General features: G+C 46.0%; 1 protein-coding gene across 7 annotated transcripts in view; it reads left to right on the plus strand.

The window, feature by feature from the left end:
* The window catches only part of Dpf3 (double PHD fingers 3), a 279713-nt gene extending 264814 nt beyond the window's left edge, over positions 1-14899 (plus strand). For all 7 annotated transcript variants that reach the window (XM_038336423.1, XM_038336418.1, XM_038336421.1 and 4 more), the window contains 3 exons: positions 2898-3010; positions 12482-12563; positions 13071-14899. In XM_038336423.1, the coding sequence (XP_038192351.1) occupies positions 2898-3010; positions 12482-12563; positions 13071-13141 (266 nt within the window). In that variant the 3' untranslated portion in view covers positions 13142-14899. The remainder of the gene's footprint in view (positions 1-2897; positions 3011-12481; positions 12564-13070) is intronic.
* Positions 14900-17788: the final 2889 nt, after the last annotated feature.

Below are 17788 nucleotides of genomic sequence, written 5' to 3' on the forward strand. Positions count from 1 at the left end.
CAGAGAGATCCTCCTGCCACTGGGTTCTGAGTGCTGGGATTAAAGGCGTGCCACTATGCCCAGCCTTGTTTCTACTTCAAGTCCAAACTTATCTCTTGGACTCTCGGAGATGTATTCCACACCTGATCCAACAACAGAGCGGTCCCCTTCTCCAGGGTTGCCAAACATTCTTCCTAGGCAGTCCTCAGTAGTTTCAGGGCACTCTGACTAATTCTTTCATTCAGTCACCCGCTCTCCCACACCGCAGTATTCAGATGGGTCAGTTCCTGTCACTTCCTTGTTTATTGCTTTCTCAGGTTTCCACCTGAGCCTAATCCTCCTGTCTCTCTTCCATTGGCTGCACCAGCCTCAGAACCAATCCTGGCAAAATTCTTGCATCTCCTCAAACTCCTAGCAAATCCTTTCCAGGCCTCTCTTCCTTCCCCACTTCCTGCTGATGTGCATTTTCATTTGTTTATTCTTGTTTTAAAAGATCTTGTCATCTCTTTGGAAGTAGTTATAGGTTTGTATGAAATCACAGTGATCCCATGTGCCTTTCCCCCGGAGGCGAGCATCTTAGATACCCACATGCAGTAGTAAAGCTACTGTGACCCTTTGCGGGTTTTGTTGCTTCATAGGCTCGTGTACACAGCCCATATTCGTGAGTGTTTGATGTGTGCCTCTGCGTAGTTCTGTGACGTCTTATCACATATGTAACCCCCAAGATTCAAAACTGTGTCTCCAGCCTTAGGATCCTCTACACCTAAGAATGCTTCTTAAAAAAACACAGTCGTCTGCCCTCTATTTGGTTTGAAAGCCTTCAATGATTTTATAAGCCCAAATGCTTAAATGAGGGCTGTAAGTGCCTATTTAGTCTGGCTTCATTGTCTCCCCGGTGGCCTCTTGCCCCGTCATTTTGCAAAGAAGCCTACACTCATGTTCACCCGTCTTTCTCTTCCTTCTGCTTTGCAAAGCTCCTGGCTGCTCAGAGCCTGCACACGCAGGTCCCTTTACCTGGCATCCTCTCTCCTTCCCACCCAGTTAACTTTTGATCTGCCCAGTAATGACTTAAGCCTCTTTCCCTGGAGGGTTTCCTTGACCGCTCTGGCTAGGAGCTCTCATTGGTTTTCATCGCCAACTCTGCCTTTGCTCTATGGTGTTAGTTACATAATAGTGATTAAATACCTGTGCAGGGGGTTTTAGTAATTTGAGGTCTCTTTGGAGGGCTTAGGGTGTCTTGCTCATGGCGTACCTTTTCTGTCTAGCGTACCGGCCAGCTTAGCAGCTGCTCGTGAAACAGTTGCTGAGTTGGTGAGCTCTTCTTAGTGGAAACTGGCTTTTGACAGCTGGGCTATGTATGGCCTGAGACCAGGGAGCTGGACAAAACCACCTTGCCTAGGTGGGTGTACGTCCCATGATCTCAGCTCCATCCTTTCCAACAATGTCCTGTCAGAGAACCTGGGCACTTGTAGCCCACACTGCTGAGTCCACAGCTGAAAATGTCCCCACTACGCCTCTTCTGTTTTCACTCTAAGAGATTAGCGTAGGAAACAGCTTGGCTAGTATCCTCCTCAGATCACATTTTGGGATGTTTTCTGGAGCACCAGCGGGCTATTCGTGCAGGGTTTTAATTTAAGGCTTCTTTCTGGCCTCGTCTCTTTCCCCTGTCACCCCACCAGGTTATTTACTCCTACATTAACACTCGCAGAAACTTCAGAGTGTTTTATATGGGGGGAGCCCCGAACCTGGTGGGTCCTGATGCTGACGAACCAGCCAGTATTTTACCCAAATAAGCAGGGTCCAATGGGCTCTCTGAAGATTCCAGGGGGAGACATGGGGTTCCTGCTGGGATGTGGCTCTGCTGGGGGCTGGGGGCAGCACTTGGAAGTCTGTCTGTGAGCACACTTGGTGGGTGATGCTAACTCTAATCGATGCCCCCTGTTTACAGTATCCTTTAAAGAATAAAATCCCTCGCAGGAAAGGGGCAAACGCTTTGTGCAGTGGCAGCTCTGGAGAAGGATGGGGCCTGGGCTGGGCCAAGCTGCTGATTCTTTCCAGCAGAGGCAGCGGCGGGATTTGCTTGTCCAAGTCACAGCGCTGGGAAACCTAGCAAGTTGTAGCTCCCAGTCGTCTGTTCACTCTTGGCCTTGCTCTGTAGACTCAGTGGGGGCTCATGGATTCCTGCTTGGTCTTCAGGGATTTCTTCAGGGCTGTGTGATCTATGGTCACAGCTTAAAAGTCCCTCTCCCGACCTGGCTATAGGTTTAGCTAACATGACACTTATAGGATAGGCCTGGTTCTTTGCTGGGCTTGTCACTCCCTTGCTTACCTGCCAGACTCCTTTCTTTTATGTTCTTGTGACTGCTAAGCATTTGGGGTTTTGTTCATCTCTACTGTGGGCCTGGAAGGAACCACAAAAATACCGTCCATCACCCCTAAGCGCTTTTCCTGAAAACCTAATGAGATTCCTGACCCCCCCTCAGGCAGTGTCAATAGGAGGTCCCAGCTCCAAGTAGCTCTGAGGAGTTGTCCTGTCCCAGCTTCATCTGGGCATCTGGGCGTGGGGTGATGCTGATGTCCCCCACCCGGTTGCCTTGGGCTGTTTAGTGCTCTCTGGTCACAGCTTTCTACTCTACTTGTTACACTTACGGGGGACATGGCTCTTGGGGTAAGAGGAACTGGATGGTGATTAGTACGAAGGCGAATGCCCATTTCTCCTTTCGGCCTCCGCCTGGCGTGACTGGAGGCGGTGGTGTAAGGACTGCGGATAGAGCCCCATTCAGACTCCTGGTCTGTTTCCCGGCCTGTGCTTCCTCTGACTTCCTCCATGCTCCCTCCGAGATGTGTCTTGAATTAGTAGTGTTGGGAGTACAGGTCACACTCTTTTGTCTTAATTCTGTGCCTCTGGCTTCTTCCAGGTCACCCAACTTGCCTGCAGTTCACTCTGAATATGACCGAGGCGGTCAAGACCTACAAGTGGCAGTGCATAGAATGCAAATCCTGCATCCTGTGCGGGACTTCGGAGAACGATGTGAGTTTGGGCGATTCCATGGCAAGAAGAGGCAGAAGGGGCTGGGAGCCCTCTGAGAGGTGGAAAGGAGACAGAACTCCGGGCCCTGGGTGCCTGGGGAAAATGGCCTTCTATCTAGCCTCTACAACCTTTGGGACCCTTGTACTTTTGCCTTGGGTCCCTCATGCCTTCAGGAAAAGATGCCAGAGGTGGCCATCAGGGGATGTCTTCTTGGTCATTGTCCTTAGCAGCCTGGCCACTCGCTCTTCAGAGTTCAGTGACTGTGGCGGTGGTCAGGGCTTCAGGTGGGATGCATGTGGCTGTTTTCCACCACAGTCTAGTGCATGATCTCATCTGGACGACACAGTAGACACAAGAAATGCAGAATACTCAACAACTATTTTTTTATGGGCCATCTCAAACATATACAAAGGCTGAGAGAATAATGAGCTCACATACTCTGTCCCAGCTCCAACAATGGCCATTGTGTCCAATCTTATTTCATAAATACTATTATCTTATCCTTTATGCATGTGTTGTACGTACCTGCTCATGTAGGTGTGTGTACATGTGTTTGTACATGTGGGGTCTGGAGTTCCATATCGGCTGTCTCCTCCATCACTCCCCATCTTAAATTTTAAGACTGATAACTCGCTGATCCAAAAACTCATCAGTTTGGCTACCTTGGGTGGCCAATGGACCCTTTTTATCTTCAGACACTGCTCCCCTACTCAAAGCTGGGGTATCACTTTTGCACAGCGCTGGGGTCCTGGAATCAGGTCCTCCTGCTTGTGCAGCAGACATCTTACCAATGGAGCCATCTTCCTAGCCCCTACTTTTCAATCCTAGTCATCATATATTTTCACTGGTAAATATTTCACCTGCACCTTGAAAAGGACAAATAGCTACCTTTTAAGTAAAAATAACCAACCTTTTCCTGTAGCTTCAAGTAATGAACATTCCTACTCACTCAGCTGTCCCTTAAATTCATTGCCTGCAGTTGAGATCCAAATGAGGTTTGTGCGTCACAATTAGTTAATGCATCTTGAAGTTTCTTTTACTATCTGCAAATAAGACATAGATGTTCCCTCCACCTTACGAATCAGCTGTTCAACAGAGTTCCCAGGCTTTCATTTGCCTGAACACATCCTCATGGAGTTGACAGTCCCTCTGCCTTGATCCAGGGTCTCTCTGTCTCTTTCTTTACCATCTCCCTCAGTTCTCTGTGTCTGTCTGTCTCTTTTCTGGAAGACTACCTAACAGAGATTGCTACACGCTTTTGATGGAGTCTGTTGTCTTTGGTGTCTCTTTTTGTGATGGTCCCTCTGTTGTTGGCATTCAGTAAGATCATTTCATTAGAGGCTAAAAACTAGTCATTTTCTTATTTGAATTTGGATTTCTTTTGTTTATTAACTGGGGCAATTCCATAGTAAGATACTTAACCATGCTACCATTTGGTACTGTATACAAAAAGCAGCATATGTGCTTTCCTTTTTTCCTTATCAGTGTGTAAGATAATATGATAGTTAAGCTATCTATTCATGGTCCTGGGGAGATGACTCCATGGGTACGAGCAGGGACTGCTATTTCAGAGAACTCGAGTTCAGTTCCAGCACCCACATCAGATGACTCACCACTGCCTATAAGGCCAGCTCCATGGTAACACTTTCTTCTGGCCTATGGGGGAACCTCCTTTGACAAACACACACCTGGTCCCTGTTTTATTAAAAATAAAACAAATCTTAACAAAATATCATCTAGTCATGAAAATAAAAGACACTCAAGAAAACATGAATTATAAGATTGCTTCCAAACAAAAGAAAATGTTTGTATTTTCTAATTTAGCCCAGATCATGTTTAATGAGAGAATCGTTGATATATTTCCACCAACATTAGGAACTTGGTGTGGGAAGGATGCTCCAAATGCTGCTAGCGTTCAGTATTTTTGTAGGGATACTAGCTAGTACCATTTGAGAAGAGAAATAGATTAGAGGCACAAGGACAGATGACAATACCGATTGTGCATTGTTGATCCACAGAGGCCTGCAGAATCCAGAGCTTTATGAAATCCGCTATGATGCCACAGCTGGAAAATTCTACTGCACCAAAACTTTATCTCGTGCATAAAATCATTAAGAAGTATCACATAAGACCTCCTTTAGGATATGTGTATGAAGCCTATATGAAACATGGATTTTTGCCTTTCTTCTTGGATTTCAACTCAAAGATGCCTCATTATATACACACAAATTGGAGACGCTTCTAGTTTCAAGCGCTTCGAGTACAGGATATTTAACCTGTATTATGACACTACTTTCACGAGGTGTGACAGTTTGTCTGGGAAACTGCAGAGGATCAATGATAGGGCTAACTTGAATATGCAGAGTGAAAACGAGGAGCTGGAGATCGGCTCAGTGCTTAAGCGTTTACACTGCTCTCGCAGAGGATCTGAGTTCTGTTCTGAGCATCTATTTGCAAGGGCTCGCCGCTGTCTTTGGACTCCAGCTCCAAAGGATCAGACACCTCTGGCCTCTGCCAATAGCTGCACTCAAGTGTACATACCCACATGTAGACAGAAAGACACACAATTAAAAATAAATCTTACAAAAGTAAAAACTAACCATTAGTAAACATTGCTTTATTTACAGTACATCAAGAAGCCATATTTAGAAATATGCTTAACAGAAGGTATGCAAAGTCTATATGAACAAAAAAATTTGTAATATCGTAATGCATTTGGAAACATAAAGGTCTGGTGGAATGATGTCCTCTGATATTGGAGAAAAAGACTTAACACTGCAGAAACATCAGTTCAGCCCATGTTAGTTTGCAAATGGACACCAGGAGCAATAACAGCATCAACAAGCCTCCTTTGTGGAGTTAGACAGGCTGATGCTTATGTTTCTGCAGAAAAAGTGGGTTTGGATAGAAGAGGAAGAACTGGGGTTGTATCTCAGTTGTGGAGTACTTTCTAGTTTGCCCAAATCCCTGGGTTCAATCATCAGCACAGTAGAAACCAGGCAGAGTAATGTATGCCTGTGATCCCAAAATTTGGGGGGTGGGGTAGGTAGAAGCAGGAGGATGCAGGAGGATCAGACATTCAAGATCATCCCTGCCTACTTACTGAGCTTTGGGCCAACCTGGCTACATAAAACCCAGAATCAAAAAAGAAAATGGCCAAGGAAATTCTGATTGACTGTGCTGGAAACAGGAACTAGCAGACATTAGATCTTTTGGGCAGCCCCCAGAGTGGAATGGTGTGGTAGCAAGGTGTGAGCAGACAAATAGACCAGCTGGAAGAGAACAGAAAGCCTATTAATAGCCCTACCCACATACGGGATAGAGTATAGGATAAAGGTTGCATCTAAAATTACTGTGTAAAAGATAGACTTTTTAATGAATGACGCTGGGACAATAGGGGAGTCGTTTGGGAGAAGACACAATTAGTTTCGTATCTCACACCCAGACATAAGAGCAATCTCCAAATAGACTGGGAATTTAAATGTCAAAACTAAGAGCAGACCAGCACCAGATTCCTCTCTCACTTCAACTCCAGGGATTGTTTTCTAGTTGACTCAAAATAGAAAAACAATAAAATGAAATATTGAAAATTAGACTATGGAAATTTGCATAGTCAAAAACCACAAGTCAGTCAAAGGATGACCGACAAGCTGGGAGAACGTACCTGTAGCAGGTGCAGGTGAAGTTCCAATGAACCCAGGATGTAAAGAACTCTGATAAATGAGAGATATAAAACCAGGAACTTGATAGACAAGGAGATGCAGACATGAACAATGATTCATAAACAATATAAAAATGGCCTTTAAACATTGAAATAAATACTCAAACATACCCACAATTAAAGAAACTCAAAGCAAAACCAAGATCCCTTTTCTCGCCTATCTGATGGGCAAACTTTTTTTGACTATAACAATATATGAAACTGTAGAAAAATTAGTTCCTACATCTAGTATTAGAGGGAATGCAAAGCGGCATGGTCCTTCTGGGGAGGGGCGTTTGGTGATCTCTAACAAAACTATAACACACTTAACTTTTACTGAGCCATCCCATCTGTGGGAGTCTACCCTGAAAGATACATCCTACTACCGAAGTATATGTCTGTTAGATGATTTATTAATTAAAATATCAGAAGTAACCTCAGTGTACATGCATAGACAAATGATCAAATTGACATTGGCACAGCTGTGCAGTGAAGCTGTATAGAGGATGGGGAGGATATCTGTGCATGGATGTGTAATAATTTCCATGATACATGGACAAAACCAAAGTTGATTTTGCTATCTATTGATGGTAGGCTACATTTATTGGAAGAAAAGGGCTATATAAGGAATTACACATACATCTGTGCACTTATGTAAAAGAATAAACAATGAGGTAACGGGGGTGGATATCTTCTGGAGTGGATGGAAATAGGGAGGGGAAATACAGTGGGAGTGAGTGGGGGTAAGGGAGGACCAATATGACTTTGGGAATACTCATTTGGGGTAACTTGAGTCAAGAGTGAGTTTCAGAGACAGATACATGCTTAATACCAACCAGGAGGCTAGAGATGCTAACATGGAGCAAACAGAAAGCAATGAATCTATCTATACAACAAGCAGATAGCATAACTAGACTGAGAAGCTGGGAGAAGAACCAGCCTAAGTAGTTTTTGGAAAATGGTGTTTTGACTGTGTTCTGCAAGACTAAAGACAGACACAGCTGCATCGCAAATGCTGTTCCCCAGCTAAGAAATTTATTTTTGTGGGTATATGGATTAGTAATTCTGAAAGCGACTTTATATGTCTAAATGAGTCGCTGAATATTGTGACGGAGAGTCATAGTTCTACACACCAGAGCAAGAATAACCATAAAAGGGGAGGGGAGGAGCCTGAATCCTGTGGTTTTATATTGGAGTGTGTGTGCATGTGTGTGTGTGTGCGTGCGTGTGTGTGTGTGTGTGTGTGTGTGTGTGTATAAACTCATGGTCAGTAAGCATATATGGTCATATAAGCATATATGAATGATATATATTATATATAATGATATATATATATATATATGCAGACATTTATTTCTGAGACCTGTTGGCAAAGAAGACTACATCTCATTACTACAGTAAAGTACCAATTTATAAAGAGGAAGGAATTACTTAACTCATAACTTTGGAGGTTATGAAAGTCTCAGTCCAAGATCAAGTGGCCCAGTTACTTTGGGATTTTGGTGAAGATACTTAACATGGAAAGCATGTAACAATAAAGTGCTCATATAATGAGAGAGAGAGAGAGAGAGAGAGAGAGAGAGAGAGAGAGAGAGAGAGAGAGAGAGAGAGAGAGAGAGAGAGAGAGAGAGAGAGAGGCGAGAGAGAGAGAGAGAGAGAGAGAGAGAGAGAGAGAGAGAATATAAAGACCAGGGTCCCACAGTCTCTTTCAAAGTATATCTTCAGTGATTTAAAGCCCTATAATGAGACCCCATCTCCTAGAGGTCTCAAGCACTTCCCCAATGCCATTGCCCTAGGTACCAAGCTTATGTAAACCTTAGGGAACATTGCCCATCTTCAAACCTAGCAAGGGCCTAGAAGCAGTGAGGACACCCAACACCCAGAGATTGGTTCTACACAGTATTCCCTAGTGAAAAGAGCCAAAGATTCTTATAGAAATGACTAGTGCCAGGGATGGAGTACCAGCTACACAGGACATGTCTGGAATATCTTGTGATGTCAGAAAGTAGGGCTATGCTAAAAAAAAAAAAAAAAAGTGACAGTGTGTGTCTAAAGGACGCAAGAACCAACAACCTGAAAGAATGTTTAATGGCCAAACGATACTGTTGGCTTGTAACATAAAGAATAACACAAATATCCCTTCTTATATATGAAGTTGAAAGAATGGATGGAGGAAGGAGGCAGAGGAGGGAGAAAGGAAAGAAGGAAGGAACTAGGCAAGGATGGAGGTAATGGAAGGTAAATGGGGGAACTGTCACACACTGAGGGCCACAGAGGAAACCTAGGGTCGTAGCTCTCCTTGGTCGAGTTCTTCCCAGCACACATGAGCCTTGAGCTCTGTCTCTGGTTCTGTGTAAACTGGTGTAGGAGCTCACACCTGTGGTCCTAGCACTTGGAGGTGGAGGAGGACCAGGAGTTCAAGGTTGTCCTTGGCTACATAGTGATTCTGAGGCCAGCCTGGGCTACATGACACCCTGCCTCCCCAAATACAAACAAAGAAGGCCTGTGAGATAGCTCAGTGGGTAAAGGCACTTGCCTCCAAGTCTGAGGACAGGACTTTGGTCCACGGGACCCACATGGTAGAAAGAGCAAACTTTCTCCTTTCAAGTTGTCCTCTGACTTCCATGATGGTGCTATAGTATGTACCCCAATTCCCGGCCAATAAATAAGTAAAAGAAAAACAAACAAACAAAAACCCTGAAAACCTGACCCCCCCCAAATGCTATTAGGGGACAAAAGTGGGAAAATGGAGGTATTAAAGCTCTTCCTATAGACCAGTATATAGACCGGCGGTCTCCACTCTGGAATTTTACCACGCACTGTAAGATGTTACTATTCGAAAGAGCAGAAGAGAGAATAAACTATCATTTCTGCAACTTTTCTCTAAGTCTAAAATGGTATCAAAATAAACAAAAATGTCCAATTTCCCTAATATCTTCCAAAGGGACTAAGTTTAAAAATACTATTTTTATGTGCTGAAGAACTTAAATATATTTTGTTTCCATCCATTGCACTTAAAATTCTCTTTGGACCATGGGAACATTCAGTATGGAGATAAAGCTCCTTTGACACTATCCCGAGAGCTTTCAATAGCTTTCTTGCTTTTGGACAAAGAAAGATCTCTATGCACTTCATGGGCCAGTCTGAAACCAGCCACCTCCCAAAGACTGCTGGCTGGTCCAGAGGGGTTAATTTTTACTGTCTGTCATTGATTCAGATCATTCTCTTTTCTTTTCTTTTCTTTTCTTTTCTTTTCTTTTCTTTTCTTTTCTTTTCTTTCCTCTCTCTCTCTCTCTCTCTCTCTCTCTCTTTCTTTCTTTCTTTCTTTCTTTCTTTCTTTCTTTTTTTTTGAGACAGTGTTTATCTGTGTAACCCTGGCTGGCTTTGAACTCAAAGAGATCCTACCCCAGGCCTCTACTTTCCAAGTGCTGAGATTAAAGGCATGCACCACCACCCCACTCCCCTGCAGCTTTAGAACATTTTCAGTGGCAGATCTAGAACATATTTTTATTTAGAAGGTAAAATATACTATTTATTCAAATAATTCTAGATTTTGCTTAGGACTAATTATGTAGTTTTGCTGTTAATTCATTGATATCATGTCTACACTTTCCTTCAGCATGTAAAACGTTTTGCTACTTAGTGATATCATCACAATCACACATTTGATAAAACATGCAACTAATATAGATAGTTAACCAGTTCTGATATTATCATCAATAATACAATTGCTGAAAAATATACACACACATTTACATCTAGCTTGGTTGTTAAGATCATGTGTTAATTGGGTACTCTGGTGGTAGAGGCAGAAGGATCACAAGGTTGAAGCTAGACAAGACTACACAGAAAGACCCTGATTCAAAAGAAAATCCAAATAAAAAAATTAAAAAAAAAGATATGTCACTACCCAAAATGGTTTCTGTTTGTAGTTGTGTTTCTAGCTAGATATACAAGTATATTAACTTATGAGCAATTCACTTTTAAGGATATAGTAAGATTTTAATTTTGGTTTTTGACTATAAAAAAATAGTTCCACAAACAAATCTAGAAAGACTAATGTATTTAAGAAAACCTAGCTTCTATTTTCTAATTCCAAACTTAACTTTCTCCTTTGCTAACATATGACTTCTTAAAAGTTATAAAGTTTGTCCTGACATTATATTTAAATGTAAGCATGTATGCTGCATATTGGATCCATAACTAAGCAGTAAGAGATAGGGAGGCTTTTTCTACTTCTTTTCTTCCCCCACGGAATATCCTAGAAGTCCCTTCACGGCAATGTGTAGCCATAGCCTTCATCCTTATGCCTTCATGGTTCTCTGTTAGTCTCATCTCTTACTGACTGGCATTTGGGTTGATTCTAGACTTTAATCTTGCTGAGACTGTTAACACAGAGCCTTAGAAGAGGGCCATGAATGAACAGGGTGGTTGCTGGGACTGTGGGGATTTTCTCACAAGGTCTCCTGCAGAGCCTAGAATGAGATTTTCATCTCACTGGCTCTGCAGCCATCAGTGGATCCAGCTTCTTAGATCTAGGGGTTAGAGCTCCTTTGAAATTGCATTTTTCATGGGTGTTAGCATGAGCGAACATTTGCCCTGAAAAGTAGACAAGAAAGAAGGGACAATGGTTCTAGACAACTACTTAAGACAAATGTGGTTGGACCCTCATACGTTTGAATTTTGGGGAGGAGGGGTCCAGTCTACGGTATCCCTCCTTTTCGTAGCCTCGTGTCTATCTTTGCTATGGTAGGGATTACTGATGTCTTCAGGATATCACTCATTACTTCTCTTTGTTTCGCAACCAAATCGTTCCGTCCCACAGCTTCCTTCAGCTCTGATGCCATTGTGTACCTTGTGGGAGTCAAGCTGTTGTTTTGGTTTTCACCCTCTTCCCTGCCTGGGCTTCTTTTGGTTTCTGTGGTCTCTGCTGTCCCTTAATGCCCATGTAGTGGAAGTGTGTGTTCTTGGCTTTCCTTGGGGAAAGACTTCAGAGACTTCTATGAAAGCCATGAATTCACTCTATTTTTAGAAATACACACTTCTCAAAGTACACATTTCTACCTATATGCAAAATTGTGCAGATCATTTCACGGACAGCCCTCCACGAACACCATTTCAGAGCATCTGCCGTTATACACTCTGGACTTCCTCTTCTGCGACCTTCACTTGTCATCCAATCTCCAGCGAGTTCCAAATCCATATCTTGGGCCCAGACCACTGTCCTGATCTCTATCCTCCAGGACATCCCTCCCTGGTGACCTTGGATCTATAGTTGAGGCTGTCCTTTCTCTCTCCTACCCCCATGGCCACTTTCCTGCCCATGCTCAGTGACTGACTAGGCCACAGCCCAGGCAACTGCACCAGTCAGTGACTGTTCCTCATGGCACTGCCGCAGCCTTAATTCAGGCTGTTATCATCACCCTTTGCCTGTGTTACCATCTTCTACTTCGAGAACCAACCAATCTCTCCCTGCCCCCTGTCCCCTCCCCCAGGCTCCAGGTTCAAGCCAGGGAAGAGACTTTTCTTAATATCTACATTTAAATCCTGAAGAAGTTGTGTGATACAACGGATGTTAGCATCCAGTACCACTGTTGCCCATTGCACAGATGGGAAGAGTGGGATTCCAATCTCTGTGTAATATGGATTAGGTCATTGCCATGGGGTGGGAGTTAGAAAAATGAGAGTAGAGGAATAAGTGGCGGGGGAAGCCACCGCCTCGAGTAACTGCATCTCTCTTCTCCCCACTTTACCTCTTTTGTATCTGCCAGGATCAGCTACTCTTCTGCGACGACTGTGACCGTGGGTATCACATGTACTGTTTAAACCCCCCAGTGGCTGAGCCCCCAGAAGGTAATGACGATGACTTCCACAGAAGCAACAACAGCAGCTGCCATGCCCACCTTTCATTGACCCCTCACTGTGGTGCAGGCCTTGTGCTAAGGGATGTTCAGGCTTTGTCTCATTGAACCATCACGGCCCTATGAGGTTAGGTAGGACCACTCACAGATGACACTAGGCCCGAGGCCTAGTGCAGCCAGATGGCATTCCAGCTGACAGGTCAAGGAGATGTTGCTCAGGTGTGTGGCTGCAACAGTGGGGAGGTGTGAGTTTCCAAGGGAACTGGTACAGGTGTACCAAGGCTGGCTAAGAGGCATGACAGAGGGGTGGGGCTCTTTACATAGTTCCTCTGTTATCTCTGAGCGCCTTCACATCCACATCTTCACACGCCTTCAGAACGGAGACTCTGAATTACGGAAGTCATAGGCAAATAGGAGTTAACAGATATTAAAGCCATTATTACTAGGGCCCAGGAGTTAGAAGAAAGGGCTGCTACTAATGCTGTGTTGTCTCTCATAGGAAGCTGGAGCTGCCACTTATGCTGGGAGCTGCTCAAAGAGAAAGCCTCAGCCTTTGGCTGCCAGGCCTAGGGCCTCAGGTCACAGAATGTGACGTGCCGCCAGAGGCTGACCTGGAGCCCTGTTCTATCCGGATGGAGCTCTCCTCCTGCACATCCACACAGACCAACTGTAAGGAAAATGAGTAGTTACAGAAGGACATGCACGCAGAACCAAGAGGGCAAGGTCTCGACTCGCCTACCGCCCTGCCTACGCCCGCTCTCCAGTCCCACATGAGGTATTCAGCCAGTCCTTCCTCGTTTCTACCAGAGGGAGCTTGCACTTCTGAAGAACAGTTCAGCCTCTACCCTGTGGAACCTTACTCACGTTCACCCTCACAGTGTATCCCTCTCATGGCTTCCCATTTTAGAGGGAGCCATTTTTGTGACTGCTCACAAGCGCTTGTGTATTGATGGTGTTCTTTCTTTTTTAAGTCTCTTGTGTTTCAAGATCCCTTCACCCAGCCTCTTCACCTTTAGCTTAGGCTCGTCATCCTAAAGTCTCACAGAGGAGCAAAACGCTGTGGAAAAGTTGTTACTTATTACACGCTTCACCGGAAATGTCTGCGTTTGGAGGCCATCTTGAAGACGGAACTTAGAAACCTCTCGGTAAAGAAGTAGTTTTTCGTATCTCAGCAGTGGCCTCCACAGCTGGGATGATCTTGATCCATTGCACCAGCGCTTGATGAGGGGTTGAGAGGGCCCGAGAGATGGGATGAAAAACCGGGACCCAAGTATAACCAGTTCGTATTTGCTGTTCAACAAGAGAAGCCTTGCAGGGGACCCAGGGTTCCTTGACCTTCACAACTGTGGTGTCCTTGAGATGAGACAAACCACAGCCTACAAGTACTGAAAGTGCTGAAGATTCCCAGTGCCTCCCGCCTGAGTTGAGTGTCAAGGCCTGGTTCAGTTTCCGCTGGTGGGAGTCGAGCATCAGCGAAGCAGGCAAAGGCTGCCCGTTCAATGGTCCAATGTTGATAAGAGAGAGTGTAGCTTTGAGAAACCCTTCAGTGTTAACGCTACACTGTGAATTCCTTTCCCAGACAATTTCCTCCTCCCATGTAGTATATGTTTGCCAGTGACTACTGAGATGTGACTGAGAATTTTAGAATGGAGGAGAAATGATCATTGCTTGACTAGGTCATTGAGCATGGTGATTGCTTGTGACCTGGTGGCGGTGATTCAGAACCCTCGTCTGCTCTTGTAGCTGAAGCTCCCCCGTGTGAGCAGGACTCCTGTTTGAAATAAGAAAGTTTCTAGAGAAAGAGGTGGGGAGGTCCAGATTCCGAGAACTCTGTGTGTCGGGAGACATCCTTGTGGGCTGGAGTGGGGCGGGCTGTCTCTGGATCACAGCAACAGCTTGGTAACTGACACATTTCTGGAAAAATCATTTGCCCAAAGGGCAGGTCTCGGTGAGAAGGACCCTCGCGCATGCTCGGCTTCCCTGAAATCAGTTCCATCGCTGTGGTCCAGCAGCTTGTAACAAAGGCCTGGGTTATTTTTAGTCTTCGGCTCCTGAAGAAGCCCCTGGAGACCTGGGCTAGTTGGGCCACTCTGCCCAGATGCGGCATTGCCTCTGCCACTCCACAGGACTCGTCCTCCCCCTGGCTAATTGCTCTTGGCACCTGGACCTGGGGCAGCCTGGCAGGGATCCAAGCAGTGTGCTCCCCTGCCCCCAACTCCTTTGCAGAGTGACCTGTGGCAAGAGAGTGGGGGTCTCCTGCAGGCCCTGTGACCTCGGAGCTGGTTACATGCATACATAATGATCTCATTTAAAGGGCCATTGTCCAGACTGCATTTATGCCTTCCTCAAGGGCTCTCTTCTTCCTCCTGCTGGTTGCTGAGCCTGCGTGGATGCTAAAGGCCCAGGGAAGGGTTGGTGGTGGTGGTTCATCTCCACAGAGGAGCACATTCCCTCTTCGGACTCTGCTGGCTTGCTCTCTCTTCCCACAAAACCTAAAGCAGGGTATCCTCAAAGGCTAATTACTTGGTTGAGGATTCATTTTAAATTAATTTTAGGGGAAAAAAGGCCCAAATGTTCTGGAATGCTACACTGGCTTAAAGGTGGAAAAAAAAACCAAGTCTAAAACCCCAAACTGTGGTTCTGAGACTTGACAGGTCCCCTTCTGGAGTGTGCATGAGTCGGTTCCCTACAGAAAGGCAGATGGGGGAGGCTTTCTGTTCTATATCCGGGCATGCTTGCTCTGCCCATCCAAGCTAAGGGGGAACAGGCCTCCCTAGCCAAGCCAAGGAACCAGTTGGGGAGCTTGCCCAGAGCTCTGGGCTGCATAAGGAAGGCTCCTGGGACCCTGCAGAATGGGCTCAGCCATTCTGCTTTGGAGGCTCTGGTTTGGTTCCCCACGGAGGAAGTGGGGAAAGCAGATCAACTTGTGAGGTGCCCTGTCAGGGTGCAGCAGACCAGGTCTCCCAGAGCCACCTCCTGTGTCAGAAAGAGAAGGCACTACTGAAGTAAAATTGGGACCCGCTTTCTCCAAGTGGTCACTGGTTCATGGTTCTCATGTCCCTTCTATCCTAGCAGTGTGTGGCCTCGGACAAATCACTTAGCATCCCCAAATCTCGATTTGCCCACCTGTAAAATGGAACTGCTGACACTTGCCTTTTCTTTCCCACAGCGACACTGGGGAGGGTCCCCAAAGTATAGTGTTGTATAAACAACCATCACCCAGGGCCCAGTTTGCTTTGTGGGAACTCCAAATGCTTTCTGACTCCACCTTCTTGTGAATGCTAGCCAAAGCTACACACCATCTTGGAAACTCCCTCTTGATGGAAGAGGTTTCCATGTCAAGGGCCAGGTTGTCTGTGGTCAGGGGCTCCTAAGCCAGGGCTGTAGCTATGGAAACCATGTTTGGGCCTGGGTGGTAATGGGTGGTGCTTGGGGGCTGGGGACTTGAGGATGAAGATACCATAAATGCATGTGCATGAAGACGGACAGACAGAAGCACACACACACACACACACACAGCATCAGCATGAGTAACCACTTGGAATGGGAGTTGACTTCTGTGGAGGGCACTGTGTTCTTGTTCAAAAGTAGCATTGCTTTCAAGCTGGTTAATTCTGGTCAAGTGACTTTGCCCCTCTGAGCCTTGCTGCCCACATGCGTGAGGTAGAGAAATATGGCCTGTCTAGAAACCTAGTCGGGAATATTAGAGTAATGCTGATAAAGAACTTGGGGTAGGTCTTGCTAAAAAAGAGGGCCTCCTGCCTGTGGAAGCCACTGTCATTTTGTGCAGAGGTCACTAAGAGAAAAGAATGATGCTGTTGAACACCCCTCAAATTCCCCAGCAGGGTTATTGTGTTCTAATACAGCCTTCGAGCCTCATATGGTGACTGAAGTAGCCCTGCCGGAAAGTCAACTTTCATTTCCTCTTCAACTCTTTGGAGACCTTGCATTTGGGGCCTGCAGCAAATACAGGACAGGTAACCCGGTAAGGAAACCGGAATGATATTCCTGACAGGGAACTGACATTCCTGTCACCCTTACCAACCCCTCCTGAGGCAGAAGCCAGCAGGTCCCAGGATGCTGCTGTATGGGTTTCTCTCGGGGCCAGATAGGAAGGAAGCCCAGGCTAGGTGGAGAGAGCAGCTGCTTCCCTGCTTCCCGAGGGAAGCTCAGCCCCAGAGGCCCTCCTGCGGATAACTGAGTAGGGGGGAGAGAGAGAGAGAGAGAGAGAGAGAGAGAGAGAGAGAGAGAGAGAGAGAGAGAGAGAGAGAGAGAGAGAGAGAGTGAGAGAGAGTCAAAGGAGGCATGGCTTAGCAGTATCTGGGGAAGGAGGGTCTGGGTACCACTCTGGGTATATTTAGTCTTCAAGAACAGTTCCTTCCAGCCCGCCTATTTAAAAGTCCAGGTGCTTCAAAGAAGAAAAAAAACGATCGTTATTATGTTTCAAGTTCAGGAATCCTATGCAGTTGCTGTGGGTGGAAGAAAGATCACCCGCAGCTAGGCTGCTGCGGGCTTGGAAGAGGGTGGTAGTTTCCTCTCCCAGCCCACAGGTGCAAGGCAGCCATGCTTGGCGGTGGTCCAGGCAGGGTCCTGAAGAGGCTTGCATGCCCTCTGCCTCTGGGTTTGGAAGTGCTGAGGTGAGAAATCTCTCCCCTCCTCCTCACTAATATCCATCCTTAGTCCCCCTTAGGGAATTCCAAAGTCATGGTCCAAGGGCCCAAGGGTCCAAGGGTCCAAGGCTATGGCTCCTAGGCCATAGCCACGCCCACATGGGCACTGCAAGTGTTTGAGCCCCAGGCCTGGCTGCAGGCAGGAGCAGTATACTGATGACTGGTGTCCCCCCTTTAGAAGGGCAGCATTCCTGAGTTGGGGAATGGGGGGAGTTGGGTTAGTGAGAAAATCAGGCAAAACCTAACAAAGAGAGGGGAAGGATCCTTGAGTGAGGGTGAGAGCCCCCAAAGGGAGCTGTTGGGGGTTGTAAGCAGAGGGCCAGGAGGAGTGAACAGTTACCTTAACAGGCTTTTCCCTCAGCCCTGTGGTCCTGGAATACAAAATAGTCTGAAAAAAGAAACAAAAGCCGAACCTTTACCCGTCTGTGGACATTGAGCTAGCTTTCCTTTCTCTGGGCTCCTGGACTCTGGATCAGTGTTGGTAAAGGGGAGTATCTGAGGGCAAGGAGGATGGGACTGGTGCCCCTCACCCAGTGGAAGTAGGAAG

Source organism: Arvicola amphibius, chromosome 7 (genome assembly GCF_903992535.2).
Source record: "Arvicola amphibius chromosome 7, mArvAmp1.2, whole genome shotgun sequence".
NCBI lineage: Eukaryota > Metazoa > Chordata > Mammalia > Rodentia > Cricetidae > Arvicola > Arvicola amphibius.